The sequence below is a fragment of the Engraulis encrasicolus genome, chromosome 16 (genome assembly GCF_034702125.1).
Source record: "Engraulis encrasicolus isolate BLACKSEA-1 chromosome 16, IST_EnEncr_1.0, whole genome shotgun sequence".
Lineage (NCBI taxonomy): Eukaryota > Metazoa > Chordata > Actinopteri > Clupeiformes > Engraulidae > Engraulis > Engraulis encrasicolus.
The window spans coordinates 26,384,502-26,399,501 of NC_085872.1; the positions used below are offsets into that span (position 1 = coordinate 26,384,502).

Consider the following 15,000-nt stretch of genomic DNA (forward strand, 5'->3'; position numbering starts at 1 on the left):
GGCCCCCCACCAAGACTGCCAGTGGCTGTCAACACTCCACTCCAGCAGATCTAGTGAGAGAGGCCCTGTGTGACGACAGACTCCATCCCCACCCAACCCATCCACCAGGACAGACATCATGATCACCTCAGAACTCCCAGTCCTGCAGTGAGTCTTAGATCAACCCTCTGTGTGTGGCATTATGCGTACAATCAGGGCCCTAAATTAACACCTGACAACCAGCCAAATACTGGTGAAATTTCAATTGGCTGGTAGAATAGACCAACTAACTAGCCACTTTAACCCATTAGTGAGTGTGTGTTTGGCTAGTAAGATTAAAATCCACTAGCCATTTTGGCTGGTGATGAAAAATGTCAATTTTGAGCCCTGCGTACAATCATAACATGTTGTAGGTGTCATGCCAATGTCATCAGTCCTTTTGGATTAAAATTCTCAATCGTTGTGACATTGCACTGTATGTTGCATATGTATAGCCCTCATGCAGTATTACCCCACTAGTACTTTCACTAGTACAACGTTTTGTATGAGGCAGCAGGTGTTAAATACTACCTGTTGCGTTCATTATTGGCCTGGAATTTCGTCGTTGTAGACGCACAAAGGCCAAAAGCCAGGGCACCAAGGCCATAAATCAAAACAAAAATATGAATCGGTAAAAGTGGCTGGTTGGCTGGTGTTAATTCAGAGTGAATGCAGTGCAAAATACAAGACTGCGTGAAGAGCGAGATTTGACACACAAAAAAGATTATCAGCGTCTGTATCAATGGCTATTTTGTTTTTAACAACAAGTCTTATGGAGCCATGGAGGGGGAAACGACCGAAATCAGATACATTTTAAACACATGGGAACACTTCACAATAACCTTCTGCAAAATGGTTAACTAATGCTTTCCATAATTGTGCAGCCCTAATATATTATTATCATCAGCAAATGTTTAGTAAGTGTTATACAATTGATGTTTAATGATATATCAATGCTTATATTAGTATTTTAGATTAAACCATTAGCTAACCATTAGTTAACCATTTAAGCAGAAGGTTATTGTGAAGTGTTACCATAAGAAATCGTGTCAAACTGTAATCTGTTTAACACCATAACAGTTAATACCATAGCAGCCCGCATGGCCCTCTTGAAATTCCTGCCCTGATCTGTGTTTTTGTTGTATTTGAATTTGGATCTCAGCTACATTATTATGTCGCGTTTATTTATGTTGTGTTGTCTTTTGCAGGGACTCCTCCAACGAGTCCGGCCAGGCGGAGACGGTGAGCCTGAGCATGAGCGTGAGCGAGCTGGAGGAGCCGGAGGTGAAGGGCAAGAAGAAGAGGGGCAGGCCCGGCAGGCCTCCGGTACGCCACGCACAGATACACTCAGGCCAGAGATTCTTTAAGTATATAGAGATATGCCAACATAATAGGTTTCTATGGGCACCTAACATGACCAGGTTCCGGTCTGCCTAAAGGGGCGTGTCATAATACTCCTAGGATGAATAGAACAGTCCTTAGGTCTGCCTAAAGGGGGATTTCCTCCCCTCCCCCTTGCGACAATAGAACCCGGAAACAATGGGCCAATGGAACCTCTCTCTCTCTCTACTCTCTCTGCTCAGGCCTCCTGCTGGAGCAGTGACCTACAGACTCGCCACACATACAGTACACAAGCAAACACACCACATCTGATGATGTGCCTAGCAGATTATTCTGAGCTCTTTATTTAGTTGCTGTTTTTTTTGTTTTTGTCCTAATAGGCCTGTTGCTGTTACTAGGCCTTTTGCTGTTCTAAAAGAATTTAAACTGACTCCTGTAAAAGCTCTTGGATAATGCTGTTTGCTATGGTGCTACACTGATTGAAATTGACTTCGGGAGAATGAGTACAATGTGTCACACACTGAGCTTTTTCTACCATGTAACTCACACTGTGCTTGCTTGTAGGAAAAAAACTTTTAACGTTTACCTCCAAAACCTCAACGTTTAAAATTGATCACTGTTACTGTATGTCAAACTGTTTTGTCACTGCTCTGTGTTTTCTTAAGTGTGTCTTCCCATTTCATTTCTGTTCTCAGCAGGCCAATAAGAAGCCTCGGAAGTCGCCCACGGATAAGCTCATGGGGCCGCCACGGAGTCGCAAGGCGAACGGGATGGCCCAGCACAACGGCGATGGCACTGACCCTGTCACGCTGTTCGAGGTGGTGAAGCTGGGCAAGAGTGCCATGCAGGTACAGCACATGGGGACGGGCATAGCTTTTTGGGGGAATTTTTCCACAAAAATGGTGGAAAGATATGACCTAAAACTATCCCTTGCTATTCTGTTACTCCTTCATCAGAGTTGGCACAGCAATGGGAGTGGCTATTGCATCACTTAGCACAGTGTTTCCCAACCAGGGGTACGTGTACCACTAGGGGTACAGGAGCACACCTCAGGGGGTACGCGGAAAAATGTGATAATGACAATTGAATAGAGAATAGTCATACTGGGATAAAGGAATATATAGAGAGCATGAGATAGGGGGTACTCATGGTACAACAAAAAGGCTTAGGGGGTACGCGAGTCAAAAAAGGTTGGGAAACACTGTCTTAGCATATCCGATATACGATACCCGATTATTATTTTCACGAAACGGTTAAATTATATTATGAAAGTGCCCTTGCTATTCTGTCACTCCTTTAGCAAAGTAGAGTAGTAGAGTAGAGTAGAGTAACTTTATTAATCCCCAGGGGGAAATTCAGGTATCCAGTAGCTTACATAAATACACAAATAAACGAATGCCCACATGGACATTTCAAGACACAAATAACACAGGAATAGTCAGGGAGGGGAAAATAAAAATAAAAATAGTAAAGATAAAGAATGTGAAAAAGTAATATGTAAAAAATGTAAAAAGGTAATTGTGCAAAAAGACATTCTGTGAGTTGGGATAGACAAGTTAAAATATTGAAACCAAAACTAAGCAAAACTGGGGAAAAGATTAAACAACGTCCTGGTGAGATAAACAGCTTCATGGAGAATACTAATTCACCACAGTTCAACCCAAAATTAAACCAAAAAAATGCCCCTAAGGCACGAGTGTGACATGAAAGGCGAATGCTCTAATAAGGTCTGTGCTCGTATCGGTGTCGTGCTGCACTACGGTGGTGGTGTTGTTACCGGGGTGGGTGGGGGAGAGTGCATGACTATGGTGGTGTTGTTACCAGGGTGGGTGGGGAGAGTGCATGACTATGGTGGTGTTGTTACCGGGGTGGGTGGGGAGAGTGCATGACTACGGTGGTGTTGTTACCAGGGTGGGTGGGGAGAGTGCATGACTATGGTGGTGTTGATGTGTGGCTGGCCCCTGGCTACAGGGCCCGTGGGCATGAGCAGTGGCGGGAGCAGATGAGGAGGCATGGCACCCAGCAGGGGAACAGGGGCAGGATGGCAGGATGATCTGACAGCACAAGCAGGCAAAGCCAGCCCAGGGACCAGGGAGTGAGACAGCGAGCCAGTGGCAAGCTAAAACAATGGCAGGCTGATTGCACTGGAGACAGGAAATCAAGGAGACAGAATGCTGGGAGTTTCAAAGGTTCAGGTTAAAGGGGAAGTCCACTTTTTTGAACATTAAGGCCATTTTCTGAGTGGTCTGCAATGTTTCAGAGTCCCCCTCACCGTTTAATTCATGTTTGCTGCAATCTCTGTTATTTGGCTGATTTGGATTTTATCTCAACCGGCTTTAGAATGGCCGTCTATGAGCACCTGCAACTCTGTTCTTAAAATCACCTTAAACATTTGTTTGGTTGAGATCAAATCCAAATAAGCCAAATAACAGAGACTGCAGCAAACATGAAATAAACAGTGAGGGGGACTCTAAAACATTGCAGACCACTCAGAAAATGGCCTTCATGTTCAAAAAAGTGGAGTTCTCCTTTAAGAATACTGACGGGTGTCTACCCTGTGGAATTAGATGTTTACAATATTTATTAAAAAGTAATATTACTATGGGTTGCCGAAGTCACACCCTTCTACTTCCATGGGTCCATGGGTCACAACTCGCAAAAATTGTGAATAAAAGTGAATGGAGCGAGTCAAGCTGAATTCTGATTCCATTTGACATGTGCACTGCATTTTACATATGATAGCAATGAATTGGATTGGAAGAATTGGAAGATTTGGGTTGGTGTCGGAAGACTACTCACTTTTGGCAGGCAAGAAAAGTTATTTCGTTTTTATGTAGTAAATAGTTAATACGTAATAACAATGTGTGGCTTACGTATTGGACGTGAACCGAGGCTGAAGGCACACAGCCAGCCCTACCGCGCTGTGTCTAAGGTGGCTGCTTGCAAGACATAATAAATACGGTCCAAATAAATAAATACAGTCCAAATAAATACGTATTTCTGCACTCACACAATTCACAAATCACTGTGGATCGCTGTGTGTCCCACAAATCACAAGTGAAGTCGACAATCACACTATTGGTTGTCACTAATCCTGAGATGTAGCATATGTGTGATCTAGGGGGAAAGGTGAATGAAAAGTAGAAAAGTATTATTGGCAGGTCATGCCAGGCTAGAAAGGTGAGGTACTATAGATTGGTAAATAGGTCTGATCTGTCCATTAGATCCCTGTCAAAATGTTTGAATCCACCCCATGAATCGCCCGAAGTGGTGGAAACTTTGGAACCCCATTCATTAGTAATATTTTTTTTTCCTTTTCTTGTCTTTCAGTCTGTCGTTGATGACTGGATTGAATCTTATAAGCAAGATAGAGATCTGGCTCTCCTAGACCTTATTAATTTCTTCATACAGTGTTCCGGATGTAAAGGTACTTCATCTTTCATTAACCTTTTAAGTACACATCAGACTTATTTCAGAATAGTGACTATTTTAATGGAATTGCTTATTTCAGAATTATGATCTGCTGCTTTTTTAAACATGAACTTTGCTGTTTGATCGCACCCGAAAACTTTGTAAGAAACATTTGGGAATTTTCCCTAAAAAAAGAATTATGATCTTCCAATTTATCGGAATGGCTTCACTCATTTGCTCTGTTTGTCCTTGTAGGTACTGTGCGAATCGAGATGTTCCGGAACATGCAGAATGCTGAGATCATTCGCAAAATGACAGAGGAGTTCGATGAGGTACAGAACTAAACTATGTCCAGAATGAGTCACTCTACTGTGACCTTAGAACACCTTGTGAGTCACTCGTTCTGCCACACACGCCCCATTTTTAAACGTGCCCCCCTGTTGTGTAACACAGGACAGTGGCGATTACCCTCTCACGATGCCCGGCCCCCTGTGGAAAAAGTTCCGCTACAACTTCTGTGAGTTCATCGGCGTGTTGATCCGGCAGTGCCAGTACAGCATCATCTACGACGAGTACATGATGGACACGGTCATCTCGCTCCTCACCGGCCTCTCCGACTCCCAGGTCCGAGCCTTCAGGCACACCAGCACGCTGGCAGGTGAGCGCCACCCCCAATGGGAGTTAAACGAGTCTACAGAGTGGACACAGTGGGAGCCAGCAATTATTTGCGTTCTTGGCAACCCGACACCCCCCACAGTAGAGTAGACATTACGACGCAGTAAAGGGATCCATTGGCCCCACATATCTGTCATAAAATGGAAGCACTACACCCATAATTTTTGTGTGGATCTGGCAAGTAATGTGGTCATCACAAAAAAAAATATTACAGAAATATGATGGAAAGTATGCCAGTTTATGCGTACCATTGCAAGTTAATGCCGGGAATTACGGAAACCTCTTGAACTTTATTGTACTCCTCCACCCTCTCCCTCTAAGCCTACTTCATTCAATATTGCTCTACACATCCCAGGAACATTCAAGGTTTTTAAGTTATTGAACTGCGCTGTCCTAACGGCTTATGGACCTAGATGGGGGTAGCCGCGGCCGTGGTTAGAGAGTTGGTCTTTCAGTCTAGGGGTTGCCGGTTCAAATCCCCCATGACCTCTCCCTACATCTCCATCCAAGTGAAGTGCCCTTGAGCAAGACACCTAACCCCACATTGCTCCAAGACTGTAACCAATACCCTGAAAAATTATAGTTGTAAGTCGCTTAAGTGTAATGCAAGACTTGCTTGGTGATGCCATCCTATGTACTTCCACGCAAAGACTGTGGCTCCACACATAGTCTGGCGAAACCCTCCTAGCTCGGTTCGCTCACTGTTCTGCCAATCAGCAAACAATTGAGAGTTGCGACGCAGAACTCAGTCTTATCTTATCTTATATCATCTTATCTTATATCATCTTATCTTATATCATCTTATCTTATATCATCTTATCTTATATCATCTTATCTTGTCTTATCTTGTATTTTCTTACAGTGCCCTCCATAATTATTGGCACCCCTGGTTGAGATTTGTTAAAAGCCTTAAAATAAATTCAGTGTTTATTGCAGAAGAATACTGTCACACTGAAAATTGTAGGAAAATGTAGCCTTCAACTCAAATGAATTGTAAGAAAATAAAAAAATCCCTGACTAAAAAATAATTATTTTTCATTAAATCACCTGTTCCACAATTATTGGCACCCTTAACAATTCCCAGGAAATAAATATAATTGAAGCATTTCTGTCATTTCTACAGTAGTTTACAATGTTTACCAGAGTATGTAGGAACATTTAATTAGTAATTCATCACTTCCTGTTTCCCTGGGGTATAAATATGACGTGACACCGAGGCCATTTCTCTTATCCACTCTTAAACATGGGAAAGACAAAGGAACACAGCATACAAGTGAGGCAGATGTGCGTCGACCTTCACAGGTCAGGCAGAGGCTACAAGAAGATTGCCACTCAACTGCAGCTGCCCATATCCACTGTGAGAGGAATAATTAAGAAGTTCAAAACAACTGGAACAGTGGTAAACAAGCCTGGAGGAGGACCCAAGTTTATTTTGCCACCACGCACAGTGAGGAGGATGGTAAGAGAAATCAAAAGATCTCCAAAGCTCACTGTTACAGAATTACAACAAATGGTAGCATCCTGGGGTCACAAAGTCTCCAAATCAACCATCAGGCGCTGTCTACACGCCAACAAGCTGTTTGGTAGGCATGCACGGAGAAAACCTTTCCTCACTCACAATCATAAACGCAAGCGTCTGGAGTTCGCCAAGCGGTATTGGGGCTTCAACTGGGACCGTGTGCTTTGGTCAGATGAGACCAAGATTGAGCTTTTTGGCAACAAACACTCTAAGTGGGTCTGGCGTACCACGAAAGATGCGCATGCTGAAAAGCACCTCATACCCACTGTGAAGTATGGGGGTGGGTCAGTGATGCTGTGGGGCTGTTTCGCTTCCAAAGGCCCTGGGAACCTTGTTAGGGTGCATGGCATCATGAATGCTTTGAAATACCAGGACATTTTAAATCAAAATCTGTTGCCCTCTGCCCGAAAGCTGAAGCTGGGTCGTCACTGGGTCTTTCAGCAAGACAATGACCCTAAACATATGGCCAAATCTACACAGAAATGGTTCACCATACACAAAATCAAGCTCCTCCCATGGCCATCTCAGTCCCCTGACCTCAACCCCATTGAGAACCTGTGGGGTGAGCTGAAGAGGAGAGTACAGAGGAGAGGACCCAGGTCTCTGGATGATTTAGAGAGATTCTGCAAAGAGGAATGGCTGAAGATCCCTCTTTCTGTCTTTTCCCATCTTGTGAAACATTATAGGAGAAGATTAGGTGCTGTTTTGTTGGCAAAAGGGGGTTGTACAAAATATTAACACCAGGGGTGCTAATAATTGTGACACACATTATTTGATGTCAAATAATTATTTCTTTATGTGGGATTTTTTCCCTACTGAATAAATGCACTTGTATTGAAGGTTGGATTTTTCTCTTTTTTTCCATCAAGGTCCCATATTATTTAGAAAAAAAATAAAATAATTGGAAGCTAAAAAACACATCTCAACCAGGGGTGCCAATAATTATGGAGGGCACTGTATCTAATCTAATCTTATCTTATCTCTCCTTCTGCAGCCATGAAGCTGATGACGGCGCTGGTGAACGTGGCGCTGAACCTCAGCATCCACCAGGACAACACGCAGCGGCAATATGAGGCAGAGAGAAACAAAATGGTGGGAAAGAGGGCCAACGAGAAGCTGGAGCTGCTCCTGCAGAAGAGGAAAGAGGTACGACAGCCAGGGCCGGATGAAGATGGCCTCTAGGCCAGTGGTTCTTAACCTTTTTTTCTTCATGCACCCCCTTACCCGTGACCAAGACAAGCCGCGCACCCCAAACACAAACTTATACACATGTATACAGACTAAATATTATTTACGTTATTAATTACAATGATTCTTGCTTGAGATATTAATCAATTCCTTAATGTGGACCAAAACAGGTTTTGATTTGGCCTAATTATAATGTTCACTTACAGAATTTTAGTCACAACCTCAATACAAACAAAATTCCGCGCACCCTCTAAAATCTCTGGCGCACCCCCAGGGGGTGCCCACACCCCAGGTTAAGAACCACTGCTCTAGGCTACAGGTTGCTGTGGGGCCCCCCGGAGGGCAAATTTGGTGACTAATGTACATACAGAAGACATTATGTCTCATAATTATGTCTCATAATTAGTCTCATAATCTTGAGCTAGAAGTTAAGGATGACATCTCTACCAAATGTCCAGAGGAGTATCAAAAAGACACTCAACAAGACAGAAGAGTTTCAATATTGCATCTTGTCCCAATTCTGCAATTTTTCACTTTTGGCCAATCAGGGAGGGGGGGCTTGCAGGTGGGGGCCCTTAGGCTGCAGCCAAATCTAGCCAGTGCGTTAATCTGACCCTAACGACAGCATGTGATGGGAGTGACCATCTCTAGGGCTGTGGGTGTGCTCGGACTGTCATGCTTTGGAATAGCTGTCACTATAAGTCCCTATTTGGTACACCAGAAGGCCTGTATTTGAGTCCCAGCAGGGCAACTCTGCTACACAGCACACGAGACACGCAAAGGTGTAGGTTTGGCTCGAAAAGTGGTGGGGAGTGGGGACATTTCAATGGCAAATTGTCCGGCTATACTGTTTTTACATGATATTTGTGGGAAAAGTGGTGGAAAAGCTAGGTTTATCTCAAAAGTGGTATGGACATGTCCCCACCATCCCCCCCTAAAATTACGCCACGTCTCAGACACGCTTCATCTTTTACTCATCTCGCTCTGCTTTTGAGTTTTTATTGTGTTTTTTGGGTAACCTTCTGTGTTTCCTTTCTCTTCCTATCAGCTCCAAGAAAACCAGGATGAAATTGAGAACATGATGAACTCTATTTTCAAGGGTATTTTTGTTCATCGATATAGGTATGTTTTTAAGATGTGGTGGAATTGAATGGATTTTTAATTTCCGGGCGTACTGACCTAAAAAACCTGCTAACTGTTGTGTTTGTTACTCTTTTCAAGGGATGCAATTGCTGAAATCAGAGCGATTTGCATAGAGGAGATCGGAGTATGGATGAAGATGTACAGCGATGCCTTCCTCAACGACAGCTACTTAAAATATGTGGGGTGGACGTTACATGACCGGGTAAGTTTAACAATTTATTGTCACCAACAATCTGATATTTTCTCTCTTTCGATATTTTTTACTCTTTCAAATACATGCTTCATGGTTTCACTTTTTTGTTGCAGCAAGGAGAGGTGCGGTTAAAATGTTTGAAAGCACTTCAGAATCTCTACACAAATCGGGAGCTCTTTCCTAAGCTCGAGCTTTTCACAAATCGATTCAAGGTACAGTCTGAACGAACTGACAACTTCCGATGCATTCTGGACATCTCCTGTCACTGAATAGAATCACTGGCTATATATACTACAATACCCATGCTGTCCATGTTTTCAACAGGATCGTATAGTCTCCATGACTCTGGACAAAGAATATGATGTGGCAGTTGAAGCCATCAGATTGGTCACACTAATTCTACAGTAAGTATCCAGTCTGCTTTAAGTTATCTTGGTGTGGATGTAGACATAGCACTATTACCAGGTTCAAACACACTATTCTGTCACCGGGATTCGGTATGTGTGGTTATTTGGGTGAGACTTTGAACAAAATATCAGCAGCAAACATTCATAACAAAAACAGCTCAAAAACAACCAAACTTCAACCGCAAATTCACACTTCACTTTTTGACTTGCCTTTTGTCTGGAGGGAGACAGTCCTCCTTGCATTGCATCCTCCTTGTCCTCTGCTGTCTGTCTGTCTGACTGTGTGGACGCGTCTCCTCAGGGGGAGCGAGGACGCCTTGTCCAACGAGGACTGTGAGAATGTTTACCATCTGGTCTACTCGGCACATCGGCCCGTGGCAGTGGCGGCCGGGGAGTTCCTCCACCGCAAGTGAGTGAGTGAGGAGATGAGTGAGGAGGAGATGGTGGAGAGAGAGAGAGAGAGAGTGCCGCTTCCTCTTTTCCCAATACCCACACTCCCGCACATGTACCTACAACCCACTCCTTCCCCTTCTCCTCAGTTGAATTGTTAGATAATGTGTTTAATAGATTTTTTTTTTTCAGGCATTGTTTATTTCGCACTGTGACATAACCGTGCCTTTGATGCCTTTCCAAGCAATGAGAATAGATGTGTCAATGTTAATTAATTAATGCGAACTCATTAGATGTAAAATAATTAAAAAATGAGATTTACTCCTCTAAAGCTCAGTTCCTTAAAACTCCCAGTAGTGTCACTGATGCCAATAAAGTATCATTGGTGGACGCTGATGCCAGAACGTTGCCCATAATGACCACTTGAGGGCACTGTTGTTCTATGTAGCGTGCCACCTCCTTTATCACTACGACACCACAAGCTGCCTTGCTTAAATCAACGGCTATTGTATTTTAGGAGGAGAGTCTTATGTCACCTTTGATCTGATGCCTGTCTTGTCTATCTGTCTATATCCGATTCTTCATCTCCCTGTCTGTCTTGTCCATCTGTCTGTCCTTACATTGGGTTGTCTATCGGTCCGTCTTTCCATGTCTGTCCTTACATTGGCCTGTCTGTCTGTCTGTCTATCTGTCTGTCTATCCGTCTGTCTGTCTGCTCATTTGTCTGTCTGTCTGTCTGTCTGTCTGTCTGCCAGGCTCTTCAGTCGGCACGACCCGCAGGCGGAGGAGGCTCTGGCCAAGCGTCGCGGCCGCAGCAGCCCCAACGGGAACCTCATCAGGATGCTGGTGCTCTTCTTCTTGGAGAGTGAGGTACAGTACGCACACACACGCTGCTGACCCGCAGGCCACCGCACACCTGTGGCAAACCTGCACACACGCAGCTGACCCGCAGGCCACCGCACTCCTGTGGCAAACCGGTGTCTCAAGTATCGCCCGCAGGCCACCGCACACCTGTGGCAAACCTGCACACACACACGGCAGCTGACCTGTAGGCCACCGCACTCCTGTGGCAAACCTCTGTCTCAAGTCTCGCCCAAAGCAGCCTCGTTTGTTAAGCAGTCAAAAATACAGCAGGAAGGTGTTCACTATTCAGGCAGCGTTTTTTTTTAACATGAATAATTAATAGTTAAATTAATGGCATACTAATGTTCGTCTAGACATTTTTTTCTTTTACTTTCTTTTGTGATTGAATCGATTAATAAGTTATTACCTTCATTCATCAAAACTTGGTGTGTGATTGAATGCTAGCCTGTATGCGTATGTGTCTCTGTATGCAGAGGTGCATCTTGTCACCAGGCAAGGCAGGCAGCCGCTTGGGGCCCCCAAGCCCCTATATAGTGAATAACAGCTCACACTTAACTTCGATAGTGGCAATTTTGTTTCAAATGTTTATTCCTTTGAATTTCCGCTTGGTGCCCCACATTACCTTAGAATCGTCTCTGTCTGTATGTACAACTATGGTAAGCGAGCCAAGAACATTCCTAGAGGTGTGTGTGCGTGCGCGTGTGTGTGTGCGCGTGTGTGTGTGTGTGTGTGTGTGTGTGTGTGTGTGTGTGTGTGTGTGTGTGTGTGTGTGTGTGCGTGTGTGTGAATGTGTGTGTCCGTGTGCGCACATGCCTGTGTGCGTGTGCGTGTACGTGCGTGTGCGCACACGTGTGCACACACATGTGTTTGCAATCAGCCAACTGTACCTGTGTGTGTTGTTGTTGTTGTTGCTCTCCAGCTGCACGAGCATGCGGCCTACCTGGTGGACAGCCTTTGGGAGAGCTCGCATGAGCTGCTGAAGGACTGGGAATGCATGACCGAACTGCTGCTGGAGGAGCCGGTGCAGGGAGAGGAGGGTAAGCACCATCCTAGTACTGTCACACAATCAGGTGCCTCATGTACTAAGAACTGTGTGGATTTCCCACTAAAAAAGTGTGGACGTGGGCTCATTCGTGATGAAGCAGTCATGCTTTTGCTGGCATGCACACTTTTGTCAATTTGATGCATTCTGGTTAGAAAGCATGACTGCCTCATCAGGAACGAATCCATTGTCACACAACCAGGGGCCTCATGTACTAAGAACTGCATGGATTTCCCACTAAAAAAGTGCAGATGTGAAAATCCTGAAAGTTGCTTACAGACAAAACAATTCAAATGTACAAATAAGTGCGTTACCAGGTTTTGTTGTGAAATCTTGTGCACATGCGAGACTTCACATGCGAGCCCAACTCTCCGTTTTGCCTTCTCCCTTAAATATTCTACATGAATATTCTAATTAGTATAAACAGGCCCATTTGTGTGCCCCCATTGGTTGAAAGAATGGTAAAGGTGGTAAAGCGGGAAATGCTTTTTGTGAATGCAAAGTGAAGGTGCTCTTTTGGAGGTGGCCATAATTTAAAAAGAAAAATGCTGCACATAATAGCGAAATTACTTTGGCGTGTCTAAATTCTGCCATTTGGTAAAACTTAATGTGAGAACTGCAGTCATTTGATACTGCAGTAGAGACGATCTATTATAATTAAAAGAATCTTTGACTGCAGTACATTGCCCCGCCTACGAGCATACTTACAACGTATTGTACATCAAAACTACGCATGTTGCAAGGGCAGTCGCCAAGAAAGGGCTGAGAAACAAACTTTTATGTCGGGGAAAAAAAATATGAAAGATGACGAATGCATGCACATACGGACGGCCAAGATATGAATACTCTGTTGCCTATTATTAGAAATCCACCTGTTAGTTGGTGGACTGGGTTTACAGCAGCCTTAGTTCAAAGAAAAAAAAAAGATTTGCTGTAGTCAAGACACGACAGATGCAAGAAGAGACATCGCAGACGTCATTGTCCTGAAAACATTCAATGTTTATAGCAGCCATCACTGAAAATAATACTTCTGATGGGCATCCAATTTTGTTGTAATTCCAACACAGTTTTGGTAAATGGAGTATCTGGAGTGGATGATATTGGATTACATTAAGTAACTTTTATTTGTACTTAGAAGTAGATTTGATGTACAGTCAAGTTTGGTGCCTCCTCCACACATGACACACAAAATATTTACAATCCACAGGCGTAGTCTGGAGAGCGAAATGTCTTTCAAGCTCCAAGAAGTTCAGTTGCTTACAGCCTTTAACCCTGATCTGCCTTGTTTCGCTCCATCCTGCCATTGTCACACAGCAATGCCCTTTCCACCACAGTCTCCTGTGGAACTCATTGCCAGTGGAGTTCAGTGCAACAGCAACTGCTAGAGACCTACGTGTTATTTTTGTTACAGCAGAGCCAGACAGAAGCTGTTGTTGATCATGGCCAGATTCTGAATACTAATGTTTAATTGTGTATTCTCTCAATTTCTCTCCATCCTCCTCCTCCTCCTCCTCCTCCTCCTCCTCCTCCTCTCTCTCTCTCTCTCTCTCTCTCTCTCTCTCTCTCTCTCTCTCTCTCTCTCTCTCTCTCTCTCTCTCTCTCTCTCTCTCTCTCTCTCTCTCTGCGCCCCCCATCTCTCCTTCTCCTTCTCCCTCTCCCTTATCGCAGTGCTTGCGGACAGGCAAGAGAGTGCTCTAATCGAGCTGACAGTCTGCACCATCCGGCAGGCGGCCGAGGCCCATCCGCCCGTGGGGAGAGGCACAGGGAAAAGGGTAAGGGCTTCCTGCCTGTCACTCACAGCTCACCCCTGTCTGCTGTGCACCCTGCTCACTCGCCACACTGCTCCTACTACAGTATCTCTCTTCCCAATTGCGTCTTCAGCCTCGGCTCTAGACAGTTTTATTTTGTAATTAGTCGACATTGCAATTGAATAAATTTAACAGCTAACTAGCTAAAGAGATGGTACATTAACACACATAAAACCAATGTGTATTATTGTAAGGGTCACTACTTGATGTAGTACTGTGGCATGTAACTCATATCTGACTTGGCGATATAGGGCTCATTTTTGTGTGACACATACGCCTCATTGGCCTCATTCCTGGTCTGATGGTGACAAAGCTCGTTTTTGGTTTGTTTTTAGTTGACTCATAAACAATGTTTTGTGAAAAAAAAACGTTTTTTTTTGCTGACTATCTGTCAACTACCCATACTGTATGACTCATATCTGACGTGGCAATATGGGGCTCGTATAGGATTTGTGGACACATACGGCTCATTGGCCTCACTCCTGACCTGAATGGTGACAAGCTTGTTTCTTATTTGTGCACTTTGTTGCACTGTGATGAAGGACGGTTAGTCCGAAACGTTGTGCCATTAAATATTTGGGAGCATTTAACAGTGTTGCGGACCTTTATTTTCTTTTCAGTTATCTTACGTTTGGTCCAGTACCTGTGCCACTGATGTGCACACATTCTTTGACTTTCTGTTTCTTATTTGTGCCCAGGTCCTGACAGCCAAGGAGAGGAAGACCCAGATCGATGACAAAAACAAACTGACAGAGCACTTCATCATGGCCCTTCCCATGCTGCTGTCCAAGGTTGGCCCTGCTATCACAGCACTGTCATAGCACTGTCATAGCACTGTCATGGCACTGTCATGGCACTGTCACTGTCATGCACTTTCTCTTCTGGTCTTCACATTTGACATGAAAATCTGGGGTAACACTTTACTTTACGCCAGTGTCATCTGCATGTCATTACAGTGTCATAATAGTGTCATGACACAGTAATAGATAAGAAAAATAAAA

The 15,000-nt window shown here is 44.2% G+C and overlaps 1 protein-coding gene across 2 annotated transcripts in view; it reads left to right on the plus strand.

Moving 5' to 3' along the window:
- Positions 1-15,000, plus strand: part of stag1a (STAG1 cohesin complex component a) — a 66,921-nt gene that overhangs the window by 39,841 nt on the left and 12,080 nt on the right. The window contains exons 2-17 of one of the 2 annotated variants that reach the window (XM_063219158.1): positions 1-147; positions 1,227-1,344; positions 2,055-2,207; positions 4,690-4,786; positions 5,026-5,102; positions 5,224-5,428; positions 7,959-8,110; positions 9,201-9,274; positions 9,374-9,497; positions 9,602-9,700; positions 9,813-9,892; positions 10,197-10,304; positions 11,041-11,155; positions 12,069-12,186; positions 13,860-13,963; positions 14,698-14,790. The exon at positions 1-147 is cut by the window's left edge and continues 139 nt beyond it. In XM_063219158.1, coding sequence (XP_063075228.1) covers positions 119-147; positions 1,227-1,344; positions 2,055-2,207; positions 4,690-4,786; positions 5,026-5,102; positions 5,224-5,428; positions 7,959-8,110; positions 9,201-9,274; positions 9,374-9,497; positions 9,602-9,700; positions 9,813-9,892; positions 10,197-10,304; positions 11,041-11,155; positions 12,069-12,186; positions 13,860-13,963; positions 14,698-14,790 — 1,746 coding nt within the window. In that variant the 5' untranslated portion in view covers positions 1-118. The remainder of the gene's footprint in view (positions 148-1,226; positions 1,345-2,054; positions 2,208-4,689; positions 4,787-5,025; positions 5,103-5,223; positions 5,429-7,958; positions 8,111-9,200; positions 9,275-9,373; positions 9,498-9,601; positions 9,701-9,812; positions 9,893-10,196; positions 10,305-11,040; positions 11,156-12,068; positions 12,187-13,859; positions 13,964-14,697; positions 14,791-15,000) is intronic. The other variant, XM_063219159.1, reaches the window with a different exon arrangement.